This window comes from Sceloporus undulatus, chromosome 1 (assembly GCF_019175285.1).
Source record: "Sceloporus undulatus isolate JIND9_A2432 ecotype Alabama chromosome 1, SceUnd_v1.1, whole genome shotgun sequence".
Taxonomy (NCBI): domain Eukaryota; kingdom Metazoa; phylum Chordata; class Lepidosauria; order Squamata; family Phrynosomatidae; genus Sceloporus; species Sceloporus undulatus.
In genome coordinates, this window is record NC_056522.1 from 33,228,986 (window position 1) to 33,249,523 (window position 20,538).

The 20,538-nt window shown below is 42.4% G+C and overlaps 1 protein-coding gene across 1 annotated transcript; it reads left to right on the forward strand.

The window, feature by feature from the left end:
* Positions 1-9,379: 9,379 nt before the first annotated feature.
* On the forward strand, positions 9,380-10,973 carry TBCC (tubulin folding cofactor C). Its single transcript, XM_042446067.1, has one exon. It carries the CDS (start codon positions 9,401-9,403, stop codon positions 10,436-10,438), a length of 1,038 nt encoding a protein of 345 aa, XP_042302001.1. The 5' UTR covers positions 9,380-9,400; the 3' UTR covers positions 10,439-10,973.
* The last annotated feature ends 9,565 nt before the right edge of the window (positions 10,974-20,538 follow it).

A 20,538-nucleotide genomic window follows, 5' to 3' on the forward strand; every position in this document is an offset into this window, starting at 1 on the left:
GTTAATGGAATTTTAAAAAATTGATGTTTCTGTTGAAGGCTTGGTAAATCTATGATATTCAGAAGCGATGAATACAATTGACATGATCACTCCTGAGTGCCATCTTCTTTCTGCCTTGCAGACCTCAAGCAGTTCTGTGGTATACTCCTCAATTTGCTTAATCATCCACAGAGTAATTAAGCAAATTGGTAGACAATTAGAGCACAAGTGGAGGGATTCTCTGAATAAATGCAACTGAACAATAATATACAGAACCTTCTTCAAAGTAACACACAAAAAAGTTACTTTCGTTCCTTGGTTATATTCCATTTGCTGCAAGTTAGCTGAGTGATGTGGGGATCTTTGATGTTTTTAACTGACTTCAAGTCGACTTCAACTCATGGCAACCCTATGAATGAGAGACCTGCAAGACACCCTGTCCACAACCATCTTGCTCAGCTCCTGCAGATTCATGGCTTGGTTTCTTTGATTGGGTCTATCCATTTGGAATGCAGTCTTCCTCTTTTCCTCTTGCCCGCCGCTTTTCCAAGCATTATAGTCATTTCTAATGAATCCTTTCTTCTCATGAAATGGCCAAAATATGACAACCTGTTAATCACTTTTGCTTTCAAGGAGAGTTTGGGCCTGATCTGCTCTAGGACCCATCCATTGGTCTTTTTTTTTTTTTTTTTTTTTTTAGTGGTCCATGGTATTCTCAGAACTCTTCTCCAGCAACACATTTAAAATTAGTTGATTTTTTTCCTACCAGCTTTCTGTACTGTCCAGCTCTCACAATCATACAGAGAAATGGGAAATATGATGGTTTGGACAATCCTAACTTTATATTTGATTATACAGCCTTACACTTCAGGATCTTGTCTAGTTCCTACATAGTTGCTCATCCAAGTCCTAGTCTTCTGATTTCTTGACTGTAGTCTCCACTCTGATTGATGATTAAGCTCAAGTATGGAAAATCTAGAACTATTTCAGTGTCTTCATTGTCTACTTTAAAATTATGCAGATTGTCGGTAGTCATAATTTTGGGGTTTTTTTTATGTTCAGCTGTAAACCTGACTTTGTGCTTTCTGCCTTGACCTTCCTCAATTTCCATATCATTTATGCTTTCTGCTAGTATTATAGTATCATCTGCATATTTTAGATTGTTGATGTTCCTTCTTCCAGTTTTCTCTTCTGAATCTAATCCTGCTTTTCATATGATGTTCTCAGAATACAGATTAGATTAGATGATAGTACTGTATGAATCATTTATAGCTCACTGTGACTTGTTTGAGAGGAATTCTAAGGATAAAATCACTTCCACCTTTTGAGACTTTTGACCCTTTTGTAGCAGATCAATTTCAAGTGTTTTCCAGAGCACCAACTGCTCTACTTTTGTTGGATGAGTTTATCAGAACAAAGATAGGGGGAGTAGGCTCTGCTGACAGCCCTTGGCCTCTCAATAATTTTCAATATAATTGATTATGATATCCTTCTAGGGTGGCTTTCTGTACTCATACTGTTTTGGTATGGTTCCAATCCTAACTAGAAGTTCAGCTCAAAAAGGAGGAATATTGTTAGCCTCATGGAATCTCCACTGTGAGGTTCAAAGAAGATTGATCCTCTCTCCTATGCTTTTTAATATCTACATTAAACCACTGAATGAGAGCAGCTGCAAATTTAGAATGCACTATCATCCATATACTGGTGATCTACAGTATTTCTTCTTTACACTGTAAAGGTATACCAGTGGATATGCTATATTGGTGCCTAGGCTTAACAATTGATGAGTGCCAGCAGACTGAAAGTCAGTCCACATAAGACAGACACTTAATTTATGGTTTCTTATTGTAGGTCAGTTCTACATGGGGTCATGCTAACCACAAGATGCATGACAGCCTTCTACCAGTCTTCCATCCCAACCCACAAGCAATACCCATTTCCAACCCAGATCTATATTCCAAAAATATGATGATGAAGAAGACAATTTCATAGAGTCCTGTTCTGAACATGGATTCCTTCAGAGCCTAGAAACAGGTTCTTAAGCATATTATCAGATAAGCTGTATCTTTTTTATCAGTTATAACACTGGCCCCAGTACTGATGAAATGCCAATTTGTTATAAGTATAAATTCCAAATAGCAAACCTTGATTTTCCATTTTATATAAGGGACATCATTTGACTATGTCATTATATTTAATAGGATTTGAGCATCCACGGATTTTGTTATCCACAGGGGATCCTGGAACCAAACCCCAGCAGGTAACAAGGGCCTACTGTAGTAGTAATTGTAGTAGTAGTTATTGTAGTTTCCTGTACTTTTTCTGTGTATGTTTTTCTTTTTAATCTCATTGATTCCCTTTTACTCAATGTGCTTATTGTAGATAAATGTCTTCAAATCATCTTTAACATACCGTGATGCTATGAACAAAACATATGAGAAAAGATTGAAGGAGCTAGGCATGTGCAGCTTGGTGAATAAAAAATTGACAAGTGACATGACTGCACTTTTTACAGGGTTCTCACAGAGAGGAGGTGTCAGGTCTGTTGTTTGCTGCCCCACAAGGTAGAACCAAATCGAATGGTTTAAGTTATGGAAGGGGGGGTGTAATTTCAATTGAACATTAGAAAGAATTTTTTGACAATAAGAGTGGTTGCCAATGGAATCAATAGCCTAGAGAAGTGATGAGGTCTCTTCTGGACATCGTCAAAAAGAAGCTGGACAGGGGTCTGCTGGAGATGTTGCCCTGAGCGAGGTGTTGGACTCAATGGTCCATGTGGCCTCTTTCAACTTTTCTTGTTTCTAGCCAAGATTTTATTGGTGTGTATGCCAGGTAAAAAGTGATTTAAAAATATCACATGGAAATCAGTGGGCAGTACAATGCTAATGGTCCTTTTAAAAAAGTAATGTTAGGATTTTATTTTTCTAGATAATTGGATATCTATTTGACATGTATAGGAAACTAAAGGATGGCATGTACCTTTGTGACTACCCTTCATTTGATCCAGCTGGAATAATTTTACTGCTGATGCCAAGAGAACTTTGAAGTAGCTATTAAGAACAAGAGGTCCAAGGTGGTGGTGGAATTGCCAACAAAATTGCTGCCAAAGCAAAGAAAGACAAAAATCACTTAAACAGGGAAACAGGAGACCTTGCCACTGTTCATCACATCCATGCCTAATTTGGCAAAAACTGATCGACACTATCTATATGCAAAAGGATCTTGTAAAACCTTTGAGACTAACATTGCAAAAGACATAGCCATGTTAGTCTAGGAAAATCAGTATGCAAAGGGATCTTGTAGCACCTTAGAGATTAACTAAAAGAAAGAAGCCGGTAGTATGAACTTTCATGGACTTGAGCCTACTCCCTCAGATGCATGTTTACACAAGTGAACACAAGGAGTTCACTCCATGCAGCTAAGAAAGTAGACCAAGTCTATGAAAGCTCATGTTACAACTTCTTTCATACAGTTAGTTTAGTGTGGCTGGACATCTCATTCTGACCTCAGCAGTGGTGTGGGCAATGAACAGGGACCACCACATGGGAAGACAGCTTCCTGTCATCCTAGGAAAGAGAGTCCAAGGTAAGAAGCTGATTCAGGGGGGAAATTTGAGGCCATAATTCTCTGGGGGCAGCTCAGAGTATTCTGGCAGGTGTCGACGAGTCCAGAGTATAAGAGCTCAGGGCTCAGGGCTCCCATTCTTTTCAGATTATGCTCTGTCAGAGTGGGAAACAGAAGAACATCTCTTTCCTTAAATAAAGTTGGATCCTTGTTTTGTCAAGCCTGGTCTTCCAATTTTCCTAGAGTTACATGGGAAAGAAAGTCCCCTTCATTTATTTATTTTATATAAGTTTTTCATACCCATCCTGCATACAGATTGGCACAATTACTAGGGAGATTCATTTTTCCATGATCTAGCTTGCTTTCCAGGAAGAGGAATCACTGCGGATACAAATCACAATTTTTTAACATTCTTTTGAAGGCAGAGATACTAGCCCATTAATTTGTGAGTACTGAGCTGGCTAAGTTCCCTAAGCATTACATTGGCATTCTGCATCTGATCCAAAATAGGCTATTGATTCTTATATGCTGGAAAGCAATTACAAGAAGTAAGTTAAAAACATTTTATTGCATTCCTTTTTTTTTAACCTCTGTGCTGAATCCAATTCTCCTGGAAAGTAGAATGCACTTACTAGACTTCCTAAATGTTGTATGGCTTAGTATTTGTAGCAGGAACTAGTCCAAAAACTCCTCCGCTGTAGAACAACAAATAGGTAGGCTTTGGGGAAACATGGAAATTTCTTTGCTAGCTTTCCTCCTTTACAACCCTATTCACTTGGGATTTCTTAAAGTCTAGTATTATTGCATGTAGGTTCAGGAAACTCCCCAGTATTTAATACTGTAATCTTACATCTGACATAAAAGCCAGAGACTATTTCTAGATAGAAAATTATAGCTTGAAAGAATTCGGTCAAATTCAGGTATTCACTCCTCTGTGAATGTAAGAATAAGCCATATTTCTAGACATTAAACCAGAGGAAAATGGGGTTTTGTTATTTATTTTCTGTTTGCTTTACAAAAGTTAGTCAAGTGTATCACATTTTGCTCTGCTACATCATTCCTTGAGGTTTGTAGACAATATCTAGATTTTTGAAACAAGACAAAAGATTTAACTTACTTGTTGAAACTAAATATTAAGCTAATATATATTTACACTAAACATTCAGTGACTAATTCAAGAATCAGTTTAAAAGGATGTCTCTTATTGGCTTTGCTTTTCTTGGTCTCCAAGAGGGAATATATACCTCAGTGAATGGCTCTAGAGGAGAATGTGTGATCTTTGTATGCAAAATTGCTTTATCTTGCAACCTGGGCATCCATCTCCATCTATTCCCAACTGGTGCCAGGGCTTTCTGGCTTAGTGCAAAGCTGTTTTAAGCGTGCTGTGCTTTTGCATCAGTGTACCAAAATGCCAAGAGTGAAAGATAGGAACTAGAGGGAGAGAGTGGTTTCTTTCACAGTACAGCATCTTAATACCACTTTAACTTTCATAGTTCTGCTCTACAGAATCATAGAATTTGTAGTCTGGTAAGGCACAAAAGCTCTCTGCCAAGTATTCTCAATACTTTATGAAATGACAGGATTCTATAGAATGGCGCCATAGGAGGGGTTGCCAAACCACTGCTTGCAAGCCATATGCAGCTCTTTGACATTTCATGTGTGACTCACAGAAATATGTTGGCTGAGCTCCTTTTTTACATTACAATTCATATCAAAGTTAAATAATTTTTTCAAGCTTTATGATTATTTACCAGGTATAAACTGAAAATCCATTGGATTAAAATGTATGTTTAATGTTCATGGTGAGTAAATATATTTAAATTTTTAATGCTAATTTTAATGCTAGATTTGAATCAAAATTAAAGAAATGTTGAAGTAGCAAGGATTACAGAGGAATTGTGTTGGAGAACCAGTAACCAGACAAACTGGTGTTGACAAGGTTAGTTTTAGTGGGTGTGGCTTGCAACTGCATGACTGTAGTGTGTGTGGTTGTGTTGCTGGCAGTGAAATTAGTGGGCTGTTAGTGTGAAACCGGGCACTGTAGAGTTTAGTTGTGTTGTGCTTATTGGAGCTTATTGTTTCTTTTCACTTTAATATCACATATCAGCTGGAATTTAAATGACTCACACCCAGGATAAAGACTCACAAGACACCTATTAGCAGTAAATAGCCTGATAATTGTAACAATATTTATGTCATAAAAGTATTATGATAGATTGTCATTATGTAAAGTGGTATGTCATTAATATACAGAATCAATTTTAGTGTTAACTAAAATTAGGCAGCAAATATGGGAAACCAAACATGGGCCAACAGATTGGAAACGCTCAACACATCCCCATCCACAAGAAGAGAGGACATGAGACTACAGCAACTATAGGAGGATTGTAGCATTATCCTCCCATGCAAGCAAAAATATGCTCAAAATACTTCAACACAGACTCCAACCAGATATGAAGAGAGAAATCCGAGAGGTGCAAGCATGGTTCAGGAAAGGTAGAGGCACTAGGGACTACACTGCAAACATATGATGGCTAATGAAGTGCACCAAGGAATTCCAAAAGAAACTCAGCATGTACTTCATAGACTATAGCAAAACCTTTGTATCGATCATGAAAAGCTATGGAATACTCTCAGAGACATGGGAGTGCCAACACCTGAAAGTTCTGTTGAGAAAACTGTACTCAAGACAAGAGGCCACCATCAGAACAGATGATGAAGAAACAGAATGGGCCCCAAAAGGCAAAGGAGTCCGGCAAGGCTGCGTATTATCACCATACTTGTTTACCTTATAAGTTGAAAACATTATACAAAGAGCAGAGTTAGACTTAGAAGAAGGAGGAGTGATGCTAGGAGGAAGGAACATCAACAATCTAAGATATGCAGATGACTCAATAATACTAGTGGAAAACATCAAGGACTTAGAACACTTACTAAGGAAGGTCAAGGAACAAAATGAAAACACAAGCATGCTTCTGCACATAAAGTAAAAAAGAATGACCATGGAGGACCTACATAAATTTAAATTAGACAATGAGGAAATTGAAATAGTTAAAAATTTCTCATTCCTGGGATCAAACATTGTTCAGAACGGACACTGTAGTCAAGTGATAAGAAGACTAGGAATGAGAAGGGCAGCCATGAAAGAGCTAGAGAAGGTCTTAAAAAGTAAAGATATACAACTAAGCATTAAAGTTAAAACCATCCAAACCATGGTATTCCCAGTCACCATGTACGGATGCGAGGGCTGGACAGTGAAGCAAGTGCATAAGAGGAAAATCAGCTCTTTTAAGATGTGGTGATGGAGAAGAGCTGAGGATACCATGGGCAAACAAATGGGTTCTTGAGTAGATAAAGCCAGAAATTTCCCTGGAAGCCAAGATGATCAAATTAAGGCTGCTCTACTTTGGCCACATCATGACAAGGCATTGCTTATTAGAAAAGACAATAATGATGGGAAAGGTTGAGAGCAGAAGAAAGAGAGGAAGACTGTGCATGTCACAATAATAAGAAATGTGTAACATTTGGTCATATCTTGCAATTCTCAAACATCTGAAGCTTATTGTATGTGGCTCTAAACATTAAGCAAGTTTTGCCACCCCTGCTGTACATAGAGATGTGAAGGCCATGGAAAAATTAGGGGGAATAAAACATTTTGTCCATGTTTTTCCTGATACTAAAAACAGGTATTGAACTGGTGGCAGCCCAACAACAGTGTTATCACCAGTTGCACCTTGCATGGGAGGGTAATCCATAACTATGGCACCTCAATTGAACATGTTATCTCTCTTGTTGACACTGCAGAAATAATACAGTTTGACACCACTGTAAGTGCCATGGCTCAGTGCTATGGAATGCTGGGATTTCTTGCTTGGCAGTGCACCAGGGCTTTCTGACAGCGAAAGTGACATATCTCACAAAACTGCAAATCCCAGAATGCTGTAGCAATGAGCCATGGCAGTTAAAGTGGCATCAAACTGAATTGTTTCTCCAATGCAGATGCAGCCCAGGTATACGTAAGGCTCTACCTAAGCCTCCACGGTAACCAGTAAGTATGAAAACCTATAAATTGCACTGGTAGCATCCAGAAGGAGACCTTTTTCCTCACCTCTGCCACCAGTATAAGGGCCTTCTCCTGTCCTACTACTGTAGGGACCTCTTAGGTGTTCTCAAGGTACCTGTCATGCCTCCAGAGCATCTTTGATGCTCTGGAGACATATATTTAGTTAAGATTATATTAGGTTTTGTATGTACAGTATTAGTTTAGAAGGGAAAATACAGATCTATAGCTTTAAGAATGGCAAGGATTGTGGGAAATCCCAGGGTCTTATGCTGTCTCCCTCTAGCTAAGTTTCAGTGTGTAGTGAGATTTCAGCCAAGTCAGACCTGGAGAGAGTATTTTCCTTTGACAAAAAGATAAGTCCACAAAGGAAGAAAGATAGTCCTCAAAGAAAGATAGAATACATCAAGAAGAGAGAATAAGGTATTTAAGAAGGACTATTAAGAAAAGGAGATCAGTTTCATATTATTTGTGTTTATAACCAGTAAAGCTTTTGAAACTTTAGAAATTTGTGGACAAGTCTTTTGTTCTGGCTGTGTTCCCGAGAGCCAGAGGCCTTACTACACCCAAAGTCCATAGCATCGCTCTTGGGACAAAACAGTACCTGTGTGAGATAGTATGCAACTTATACCCATGTGGTTTGAGCACCAGACTCTGGAGATCAGGGGTCCAAAACATACTGCAGAAATAATCAAGTTTGAGACCGTTTTAAGTGCACTGGCTCAATGTTAGGGAATTCTGGGAACGAGTTTTGTGAGACATTTAGCCTTCTCTGTCAAGAGAGCTCTAGTGCTACAATAAAGTACAACTTCCAGGACATCTCCTGCATTTCAGCCTTCTGTCCTCCATTTTTAGCATGACTAAGAAACATGAATTCATATTTATATTAGTATTTTAGCTTTTATTGGGCCGGGTCCTACATTTTCCTTGACTGTCCTACATTTTGCAGTGCCTCGTCCTCCTTTGCATCTGGTCACCCTGGGGACACAACAACAACAATCCCCACCAGACACCACGCCTCTGCCTTCACTGCACAGGGTTGCCATGAGCTAGCCTAAGGTGACCAGAGCTCCTCACTGCAAAGGAGGACAAGGCGCCGCAAAATGTAGGACATTCAAGGAAAGGGTAAGGCATTACAAAATAAAAGTTAAAAGAACTCAAGTAAATGTTTTAAATCCATGCCTCTCAATTATGTTCCAAATGGAGGACCTTTTGACATTCCTCCTGGACAGAAGGCTGAAATAGAGGGACGTCTGGTCACAGGTGAAAGCCAGGCTGACCAGAGGCCCTAACCACAAAGGAAGACAAAGGCACAGCAAAATGTAGGACACTCGAGGGAAATGTAGGACACGACCAAATAAAGAGTTAAAAACGCTGGTTCAAAATACACTGCAGAAATAATCCATCTTGAGAACACTTTAACTGCGTTGGCTGGTTGCTAGGGTATCTTGGGAATTGTAGTTTACTGTGGCCCCAGAGCAACCTCTGACAGAGAAGGCTAAATGTCTCCCAAAACTACATTTCCCAGAATGCAGTAACATCGAGCCGGGGCAGTTAAAGCGGTCTCAGGATGGATGATTCCTGCAGAGTGTGTGCTTTGGCCCTAACTGAAAGGAAAAAGTTGGGTTGGATGGGAGGGAGACACTCTGCAGAGCAGCTCTGTCTGAGGCGCCGCGGCCCCTTTAAGAAACGAGGAGGCCACGCCCACTTTGGTCAAGGCCGGCAAAAGGACCAATCAGCGCTCTCCTTAGAGCGGGGTGGGCGAGGCGTGGCGCCTGAGGGGAAAAACAAAACAAAATGGAGGCCGCTTCTGACTCTGAGGGAAGCATGATGGCGGCGGCGGCGGCGGCGGCGGCCACAGACAGCCTCAGCGGCGGCGGCGGCGCCTCAGCCCCAATAATCCCGGAGCGTCTCCAGCAGCGAGAAGCGGAGCGCCGCGGAGAAGCCGAGCGCCGCCGCAAGGAGCGCGAGGCGCAGTCGGTGGAGGAGGAGCGGAGCGAGTTCTTCGCGGCCGCCTTCTCCCGCCAGAAGGAAGCGGCGGAGGCCCTGCTGGGGCCTGGCTTAGGCAGCGAGGCCGTTTCGGAGGCGGCGGCGCTCTTGCAAGAGCTGCAGCGGCTGCTGACCGACTCTGTCCGCTTTCTGGCCCCGTACGAGGTGCGGCAGGCCCAGGCGGCATTGACCCGGCTCCAGGGCGCTTTGGCCCAGCGGCGCCTGGACGTCCAGCCCAAGAAGCGCTTCGCCTTCACCAAGGCCCTGAAGAAGGAGGCCTCGGGGAAGCCCTCAGAAGCCACGAAGGAGGAAGGCACAGAGGGCCCCCCTTCGATCCTCCCTTCGGAGCCTTTGTGCGGCTTCAGCCAAGAGGAGGGGAAAGCCCTGGAGCTGGGGCAGGAAGAGCTGCTGCAGAAGGACGTCGTCCTCTCAGGCCTCAGCTGCTGCCGCGTCCGGCTGAAGGGCAACCCAAACACCCTGCTGCTCCGCGACTGCCAGGACTGTACGCTCCTCTGTGGGCCGGTCTCCACTTCCGCCCGGGTGGACGGCTGCCAGCGCTGCCTAGTGGCCCTGGCCTGCCAGCAGCTCCGCACCCGGCGCACCTCCGACACCAGCTTCTACGTCCAGGTGACCTCCAGGGCCATGCTGGAGGAGTGCAGGGGCATCCGCTTCGCCCCTTATACTTGGAGCTACCGGGGCCAGGAGCAGGACTTTGAGACTTCCCGCCTGGACCGGAGCCAGGGCCACTGGGACCGAGTGGACGACTTCGACTGGCTGGCCAGGGACCAGGCCTCCCCCAACTGGAGCCTCCTCCCCGAAAAGGAGAGGGTCGTGGACTGGGACTGAGAGGCAGCCTCTCTCTGTGAAGTCAAAGGCTTTCGTAACCGGCATCCCTAGGTTTTTTGTGGGTTTTGGGGGGCTGTGTGGCCATGTTCTAGAAGTTTATTCCTGACGTTCCACCAGCATCTGTGGCTGGCATCTTCAGATGCTGGCAAAACGTCAGGAAGAAACTCTTTTAGAGCATGGCCACGTACCCCAAAAAACCCCACAGAAAAACCACCTCTCTCTGTTGTTCCTCACCCAATTGCAGCATCGTCCCCGAAAAGGAAAGGGTCACGCACTAGGACTGAGAAGCCACTTCTTGCATGAGATTTATTACAGCCAGTGACCAATACAAGAGGGCTACAAGCAAGACAAAAATCAATAAAACGAGGAGTACGAAAAGGAGAACAGCAGGGAGAGAAATCAGGCAAAGGTTATCACATCCTGAGGAAAATAGTATTTATAAAACACATTTTATCAACAATTCAAAGCCTAGATAAATTCTAAAAATAACATAGTAGAGAACCATTCAAATAATAAAATCATGGTTTAATTAAAATTAAGACTTCTCTGTTCCTCACCCAACTGGAACCTCGTCGTTGTGGACTGGGACTGAGAGGCTGCCTCTTTCTTTCTGTTCCTTCCGCCACCAGTGATTCAGCAAGCCTTAGGACCTTTGGATAGACCTTACCAGTCAGCCTAGGGAAGAAGTGAACCCTGTGTGTGAAGTCAGAAGTTTTCACAGCCAGTGTCCCATAGCTTTCTGCATTTTTGGGCTCTGTGGGCGCATTCTGGCTGACATTTCACCCACATCTGTGGCCAGCGTCTTCGGAGGGACTCTCTAAACCACGTCCTCCCCAATAAGGGCTCTACCAGTATATATACACACACTTCCATGGTGCCACCCTCTGAAGATGCCAACCACAGATGTAGGTGAAACATCAGGAGGATCAAAGTTTGGGGACCACTAACTGCTTTTTGTCAAGTTTGGGAACCACTGGGAGGATCAAAGATTGGGAACCACAGACCTGGAGCCGTCTGTGCTGTTTGCAGAGCAAATTGACCTCGAGAGTAGACCCATCAGCTACCATGAGCCAAAATTGAAGCTGCACCTGTATTGCAGAAATATTCCAGTTTGGTGCTGCTTTGACTGCTGTGACTTGATGCAGTGGGATTTTGGGAATTGTTGGGTGTGTTTTTTGTGTGAAACATTTAACCCGTGGTTCCCAAACTTTGGTCTTTCAAGTGTTTTGGGCTTCAACTCCCACAAGCCCCAACCAGCTAGGCCAACAGTCGGGAATTCAGCTGAAGGACTGAAATTTGGGAATGACTGCGTTTGCCTTCTCTGTCAGAGAGTTCTGGTGTTACAACAAACTCAGTTCCCTGGATTCCAGAGCATTGAGCCATGGCAGTTAAATTGTTATCAATCTGGATTATTTCTGCAGCACAGATGCAGACTGAGCAATGCACCTTATTTCTGTTTAATGGCTGTTGATGAGTGTGACAACATTGCTCTAATTTCTCTTCTCTGTTCTCTTGCAAATTATTGAACTGTTCTAGTGCTAACTCCAGTTTTATATTGTCTCTGTGTTCCCATCTATACCACTTACTTACACCAGCACTTCTCACATCTGTGTTAAGCTGCTGGTTTCCACCCTTTGGCAAAGCTTCGATGATGTCCAAGATGGTCACCGCCACTAAAGGTACTACACTATTATCACTCCAAAGTATGAAGTTTAAAATGCACTAGCTGGTGGCTTTCCCTCTGTAAATTGTTTGAGCCAGTTAAAGAGGGGCAGAACTGAACCTTTCTCAGTTGACATCACATTGTGTAAACATATATAAACATACATTGACAGTATGTGTAATGGATAACAATTTGACAGAAGTACAGATCAGTCTAATGGTGTTGGAAACCACATGCCTTCAGCTGATCACCTTATCTTTAAAACAGTTCAAATTTATGCTTTGCAGATGGAGAAAACCTTACATGGGTTTTGGATTTTGTTTCAGATATCCTCAGTCCAGTGCCTTGCAATACTGTCAGTGTAGTCAATTCTACAAAACCCTTTTGCAAAATATCCCCAAAAGTTGATACATGGGTATAATGTGTTGGTATGCTTTAGTTCACCTCTGCAAATATCACCATGTCATTCATGGAGCTTTGAAGACTGTATTCTGGTAACTAAACACACTTCATTTGATTGATTGTAATTTCTGTTACGTTGTACCTGGAGTGTTATAAAGCTATATGACTAAACAAAAAGTGTGAAGTTGCATTGGTCAGTCCTTCAAAAAATCAGCATTTTGATTTAAACTGGGAAAAGTTAAGTCCCTGCTTAATTGTTCCATTGAAATTAATAAGACTTTAAAATTGCTGAACTTTGGCTAGGTTGTGTTGATTGTTGTTACATTTTCTGTTACACTTTTTATAAGAGACTGTGTTTACAGTGACAAGATGCAGAACTTCACGTCGTGTCTCTCATATTTCTGTACAGCATACACATGTCTGATCATTTCAAGGTTTTGGAATAGTGTCCCCTTTGTTTTTCAAATGTAATCTTGGATGAAACTAACTTAATCTACTTAAGAAATAAGATCTTTCTCAGCCTCTTTGAGGCAGCCAGTTTGCTGGCCTTTCTAAGAATGCACTGCAACATTTGAGATTGATAGTATTCACTGGATGCAAACTCGTCATGCCATTCCTAATCTCTGTGTGTCTTTTGTTTTAGTATTTATTGTGAAATCCTTCAAAACTTATTGACTTCTTAAGCTGCTGATGAAATCTTACCCCTTATACCAAAAATCCCATTTCCAATTTGGTTTTTTAAATGTCTATTCCAGCATTGAGTATAAGGATAATGGATAGCTAGCTTAGAACAAAATATTTGTAATTAATTTTTTCTGTGAAAGTTATTTTTTTAAAGTGGTTCTCAAATATGCTGTGTCTTTTCCCCTTTCTTTGTCTCTCTTGTATTATTGATTGGAACAGGGCTGCAGGATTCAGAGAGCGGGAGGGAGAAAGCGGTGCATTTGCCCTGCTTTAAATAGCAATGGGAATCAAAATAATTCCTTGGAGGTTGGATTGTTGTTAGATCTACATCCTGACAAGCACCTCTGCCCTTTAAAGAGTGGCACAGAAGGTCTAGTTTTGCCAAATGTAGCTTTTTCTAAAATGGCAACATTACAGTAGGAAAAGCAGATTGAAAAGGCGATTTCCCTTTATACAGCATAGGAGAATAGTGGCTGGTCCCAACAGAATTAAGTGGAGCTGAGTTTCTGAAACTGTTCAACCATGCTAGAAGCGAGGCTGGGAGGGTAGTGCCTGAATATACAGTTGGCCCTTTGTATCCACAGATTCATCCATCCATGGTTTGAAAATATTTTTTAAAATACATAAACTCCTAAAGCAAACCTTGATTTTGCCATTTTATATATGAGACACCATTTTACTAAGCCATTCTGTTTAATGAAACTTGGGCATTCACAAATTTTGGTTTCCATGGGGGAGCTTGGATAAGGAACCTTGGCAATGCAGGGTTCAGTGCCAATACTGCAGCCACAACATTGTGAATTTGATCCTGCAGGGATTCGGGTTGATCCAGCCTTCCATCCTTTTTTAGGTTGGTAAAATGAGAACCCAGCTTGTTAGGGTCAATTGGCTTACAGATTGTAAACTGCTTAGAGAGAGCTCAATTCACTATGAAGCAGTATAGAAATGTAAAGGGCTATTGCTATTGCTGTCCTGGAACCATATCCCAGTGGATACTAAGGGCCCACTGTAGTTGTTTCTCTGTGGAGCATTGTAAGCTAATCTAGGTTGTGGGGTAGAGTATTACCCACCAGATCAGTCTTTAAGCTGGAAGGGCAGGAAGATAGGGGACTCCTTGTTTGAGGGGTTAATGGACAATTCTTTACAAAGTGTATAAAACATAAAACCATCCTGACAGGATGTCCGAACAGGATTCTGGCCTCAGATTAAAAGCGATGAGCATGAAAAGAGTACTCAGTGATTTGTAACTTGCTGAACATCTTTACTAGCGGTTTTTGCCTTTCATTAGAAATCAGTGCATCTGTTAATACATAAGAATTGCATTCAAGACAATTTCCCCCTTGTTCCCTTGACAAAACCATGCTCAGTTAGTTTAGTCTGACTTTCAAGGTTTTAACTTAGATTCTGCCTTTTCTTTCATTGCCTATTTTTAAGTCTCCCATCATGAACTCCAGCAAGAAATTGCATCAACCACCTTTGGAGTTTATCAGACGAGGGAAATTGGAAGTATAATCCAATGGCAATCTGAACGCAATCATGGGATTTAACATTATTGCGGGATAGACCACCACACACAAATTTGGGCAATGGGAAGTCAGTCCGAGTGCAATCATGGGGTTTCATGTTATTGTGTGATAGACTGCCTCGTGCAAATTCGGGCAATGGCATGCTATTTTGGGGCAATAGGGAGCCAGTTCAAATGCAATGAGCATTCACGTAATTTCGCTAAACTAGTGACTTTACATGAATGCGTTCTGGCCCCACTTTCTTTTCATTCGAAATTAAGAGAAATTCCTCATGTGTGATAAACCCCTTTGTCTCTGGATCATGGACCAATACAAGATTTGTGTTTCCTTAGGTCATTCTGCCCAGTTCTTTATATCTAGTCCATTTCATATTCTTTGCTTCAGCTGCCAGAATATCACGTAATATGTCTGTGAATTATAATATCCTGAACAGAAGGCAGGAAATGACAGAACTCCACCAGGGATCAAATATAGCTTCCAGGTGAGACTATTCAGAACTATCATCACTGTTGTACAACCTATTTTGGGCAATAATACCCTTTCAGAGACTTGGTGGCAAGCATCTATTTACAAACAACCTCCCAATCTCAAAATAGTTGCTAACAGAAAGGTGCATGACACAGATGGGGAGATGGATAAAAGACCTTGCCACAAACCCAGATGCCAGCTCTGCCCACACATCTACTTGGGAAATGCCATCACAGGAACTAATCACCATTCACAATATTAGAAGTACTTGTTCATCTTCTAAAGTGATCTATGCCATCCTTCATGACTTTGGCTGCATCCACACAGCAGAAATAATTCAGGTTGACACTACCTTAACTGCTATGGCTCCATGCTGTGGAGTCCTGGGAACTGTAGTTTTGTGAGACATTTAGTTGCCTCTGTCAGAGAGCTCAGTGCCACAACAAACTCCCAGAATTCCATAGCATGGAGCAATGACAGTTAAAGTGCTGTCAACCTGGATTATTTCTATATTGCAGATGCTGCCTAAATTGGGCAAACAGGGCAGTCTCTGTGCCAGAGGATAAATTGACATAAATCAGTTATTAGGAATGGGAACCAGTTGTAGAACATTTCCATCTTTCTGGGCATTCCATCTCTGATCTCAGGACAGCTGCCCTTGTCAAGGGTTGGTTTTGTTTTGTTTTGTTTTGTTTTTTTTGGCAAAATTTGTTCAGAGGAGGTTTGCCTTTAGCTTCATCTGAGGCTGAGAGAATGTGACTTGCCCAAGGTCAGCCAATAGGTTTCCATGGCTAAGGGGGGATTCAGATCCTGTCCCTGCAGGGGTGGTGGTGCTATTAATTTGGTTCACCCTTGAAGACTAATGGACCTTTCAGTATTCCACAAAGAGGGTTTTATGGCTGATATAAGTGACAATCCTGTTGAAGCTACAGTTAGAAGATGGAGTCAAGGCCCGACTGGGGCTACTGATCACCCCCAAACATCCTCTACAATGAATTACTAATTGAACTCCTTGGTATACAGAAAACCTCAGGGATCTGAAATTAGAAGTATGGCGACTGGAATGCAGGTGACAGAAAACTCAAATCTGAAAAGACCATGCAGAGAACATCATTCCTACAAGGTGGAAATATGTACAGCAAAGAAAGGAATTTGTGTCTGCAAATTTCCATTCAACCAAATTATTCTGGGTAGTAGGAGTCTAACTCAGGCGCTTTACAGACTGCCCAAACACAGTTCCCCAACGCAGCAAGAAGAACCCGCAAAAAGCGGGTTCTTACGGCGCCGTTGTGACGTCGCAAGGCACCAATGGTGCCCTTGCGGCATCACAAGGGCGCCAAGACATGCAGACACTAGGCGTCCGTCACTTCAAAATGGCAGTGTCCATCTGTATAGGGTGCCACTATTTTGACGCCCTCATTACATGCGAGGGGCAAAGCGCATCAGGAAGCGCCGCCCCTTGCGCATAACGACAGCGCCCAATAGGGCCCATCCGGAACGCGTCTCCAACATCTTCCTTGAATCAGATCCTAGAGCCTTAAGCAGTTCGCTGTGATGCTTTTAACAGTCACTACACATAGAATCATATTATTGTAAGAGTTGGAAGAGACCACAAGGGCCAACTCCCTGCCATGCAGGAACTCTCAATAAAAGCATCCCTGATAGATGGCCATCAAACCTCTGTTTAAAGACCTCCAGGGAAAGAGATTCCACTATACTCCAAGGAAGGAGTGTGATCCACTGTCGAACAGCCCTTACTGTCAGGAAGTTCCTCCTAATGTTGAGGTGGAATCTCTTTTCCTGCAGTTCCAGGTCCTGTTCTCTGGAGCAGCAGAAAACAAGCTTGCTGACTCCTCAATATGACATCCCTTCAAATATTTAAACAGGGCTATCATATCACCTCTTAACCTTCTCTTCTCCAGGCTAAATATCTCCAGCTGCCTAAGTCATTCCTCATAGGGCATGGTTTCCAGACCCTTCACCAATTTACTCGAGATAAATGTCTCTTAAATAAGAGCTGATTTAGATGTCATTATAGCAGCAGCTAACAAGTATTCAGTAACTCCATGAGTAGGATTACACTGTAATAGTCTCAGTTGGTGAGTAACACAGATGTGGACAAGCTGGTGATTAAGGAGGACAACTTATTTAGAGTATTTGTAGCCTACTCTTCAGCTGCAAAGGCTCCCACAGTGACTTAAAAATTGTTCATTTGATAGTTCCCTGCCCGCTGGCTAACAAATCTGACCTCTTGTCTCTGGTTGTTCAAGGAGAAGATGCTGTTAGATGACTGTTACAATATGTTATTAATGCACCTGTCGTGGAGGGAAGTTTTCCATCTTGTTTAAAAGGAGTGGTATGACTACTTATTAAAAGAGATCCCCTGGGTTTAAAAATTACAGACCAGTATCAAATATTCCTTGGGGGAGACAAGATGATAGAGAGGGCAGTTGCCTTTCAGTTCCAAGAGTATTGAATGATACAGGTTTTCCAAATCAGCTTCAGAGCAGGTTATGTAGTTGAGACCACTAGGATTGACCTTCACCTGAGCATTGACAAGGGAATGTGTTCCTTGCTGGTGCTTATAAAACAGTGTTCAATATCTTTGAATATGGTATCTTTTTTGAATACCCAAGGTGCTTAGGAATTTGGGAGGTGTTGTTTCAGTGATTCCAGTCTTATCTCTTAGGTAGGTTATAGATCAGCAGTTCTCAACCTGTAGGTCATGACCTGTTTGGGGGTCGAACGATCCTTTCACAGGGGTCACCTAAGACCATAGGAAAACACATATTTCCAATGGTCTTAGGAACCAAGACGAAAATAATTTTATGGTTGGGGGGGTCACCACAACATGAGGAACTATATTAAAGGGTCGCAGTATTAGGAAGGTTGAGAACCACTGTTATAGATGGTGGTGTTTAAGGATATATAATCCTCAAAAAAGGAATTATATGGCACACTACAAGATACCATTGTATCCCCAATGGTGTTTAACATTTATATTAACCAATAGGAGAGATTTCTGGAGGCATGGGTCTGTTGTCTGTTGTCATTTTTGTCTATGCCTTTAAAAATAGCATCAGCTAAGAATAGTGTGTCTCCTCTGAAAGACTGCATAGAGGAGGTAATGGGCTGGATGGAAAAAAAAAAACCAAGCTGAAACCAGACAAGATGGAGGTGCTTATTGTCAAAAGTCCTAACCTGGTTTTAGAGGTGTGTCACCCATGATAGGTTCACCTTAGGCTCACCATAAGTCAGAAAGAACTTGAAGGCACACAGTGACAACAGTAACCAGTCCTGGATGGTATTACACTCTCCCTGAAAGACTTGTGTTTGCATCTTGAGAATGCTTCTGGATCTGTCACTTCAAATGACAGCCCAGATAGATGTGACAGCCATGAGTGCTTGCCATCAGCTTTGACTTTTATGCTGTCTGCACCCCTCAGAGTTGGATGATCTGAAGATGGTAATGCATGAACTGGTAACCTTGAATTCTGCACTCCTGGAACCTTCTTCCCCCACAAGCAAGAGCCATCACTTCTTTAACTAGCTTCAAAACGGAGTTGAAAACCATCCTGTTCAGAGAAGCCTTCCCAAGCATTGCATAATTGTCGCTTACTATCTGATGTTCTTTTGTTGCCTGTTTATCGAACCATTTCCTGTATTGCTATGTATTGTATATGTATTATCCTACTTGAGAGTATGTATTTTCCCTGGATGAAGATTAACCTTCCATTTTGAAGCCAAGCCCTCCCTCCAGTCCATCTGCCTTGGTCCAGGCCTTGGAGGTAGAGAGGAACTGCTGGACCTCTTACCCTTTCCTGCCACCACTCCCTTCTCCTTCTGTGTCGTGTCTTTTTAGATTGTAAGCCCGAGGGCAGGGAACCGTCTAACTAAAAAGATTGCATGTACAGCGCTGTGTAAATTTACAGCGCTTCATAAATAAAGGTTAATAATAATAATAATAATAATAATAATAATAATAATAATAATAATAATGTGCTGTATGTTGGGCTACCTCTGCACCAAATCTGGAAATGCCACTTAGTTCAAAATATAGCAGCCAGATTGGTTACTGGCACATCTAAGACTGATAATTTTACACCAACATTAAACCCACTCCACTGGCTGCCAATTGGTTTCTGGGCAAGGTACAAAGTGTTGCTTGTTACTTTTAAAGCCCTTCATGATTTGGATCCAGGTTACCTACAGAATTGCCTTCTGCTATATCTCATATACTCAGGTCCTCTGGAGGACATTTATTTCAGTGAACCAAAATGAAGCTGACAACTGTAACCCAGGGGACATATTCTTTGGTTGTCCAAGACTGTAGAATGACATGCTAGAAGAGAATCAGCAGTTGGATATGCTGCCTGCAGTCAGAACAATAGTAAAGACCAGTCTCTTGGCAGGCCTATCCAGATGATGTGTTCAAGATCTGAATTGATTGTTTTTAATATGTTTTCGTTTTATATAGTTTTTTAATCTGGTATTATATGTTTTCAACTGGTGATATGTGTCCACAATCTGTCATATTTTAATCTGCTGTTGTTTCCAACCCCTCCAAAGCGAGAGGCAGATAAAAAATATAGAATGATGATGATGATTATGATTGATGTCATCTATCATCGAGTTTTACAGCCCATCAGATGAAGTTCAGCTGCCATATCCCACCTGGGGGCGGGACTTTCCCGGTTTGGGGCGGGTCCACACGGTCTCGCCCCAGTTTGGCCCCCCCCCCCGGGTTCCCCCCCCCCCCCAACCAGGCCCTGGATGCAGCTCCGCAATCGCGGAGCTGCTTCTGAGGCCTCTCTGGGGCCTGGGAGACAGTGTCTCCCAAGCCCCAGAGGGGCCTTGGAAGGCTCCACGGTCGGAGCTCCGGCCGCGGGGTCCTCCAAGGCCTCCGCGAGGCTGGGGAGGAGGAGGAGGCTGCTTGCCATCGCGGCGATCGTGCGATGACAGGCAGGCCCCCACACTCCTTCCCGGCCTGGGAGCAGGCCGAGGTTTCCTCCCAAGCCGGGAAGGAGAAGGAGGACAAGGTTTAAAAATGTAGGACTTTTAAAAAAAATTCCTGGCTAGGAAATTTAAAAAAAATAGTCCTACATTTTTAAACCTTGTCCTACATTTGTCCCAGTTTGGAGGTCCTTAGCTATGGCAACCCTAGCTGTATATCACATGTCAGATTGCCTTATTGATGGAATTCACAGTTCTCTGCAGATTCTGACATCACAGGAGAACAAAATAAGCAATATGCTGAAGTAGGAACAATCATTTAATAATAAAAAGTTAAGGTGGCCCTGTTTGCCATTAAGGGGCTCCATAATATTCTCTTCAGAAGCTCTCCAAAACAGAAACCC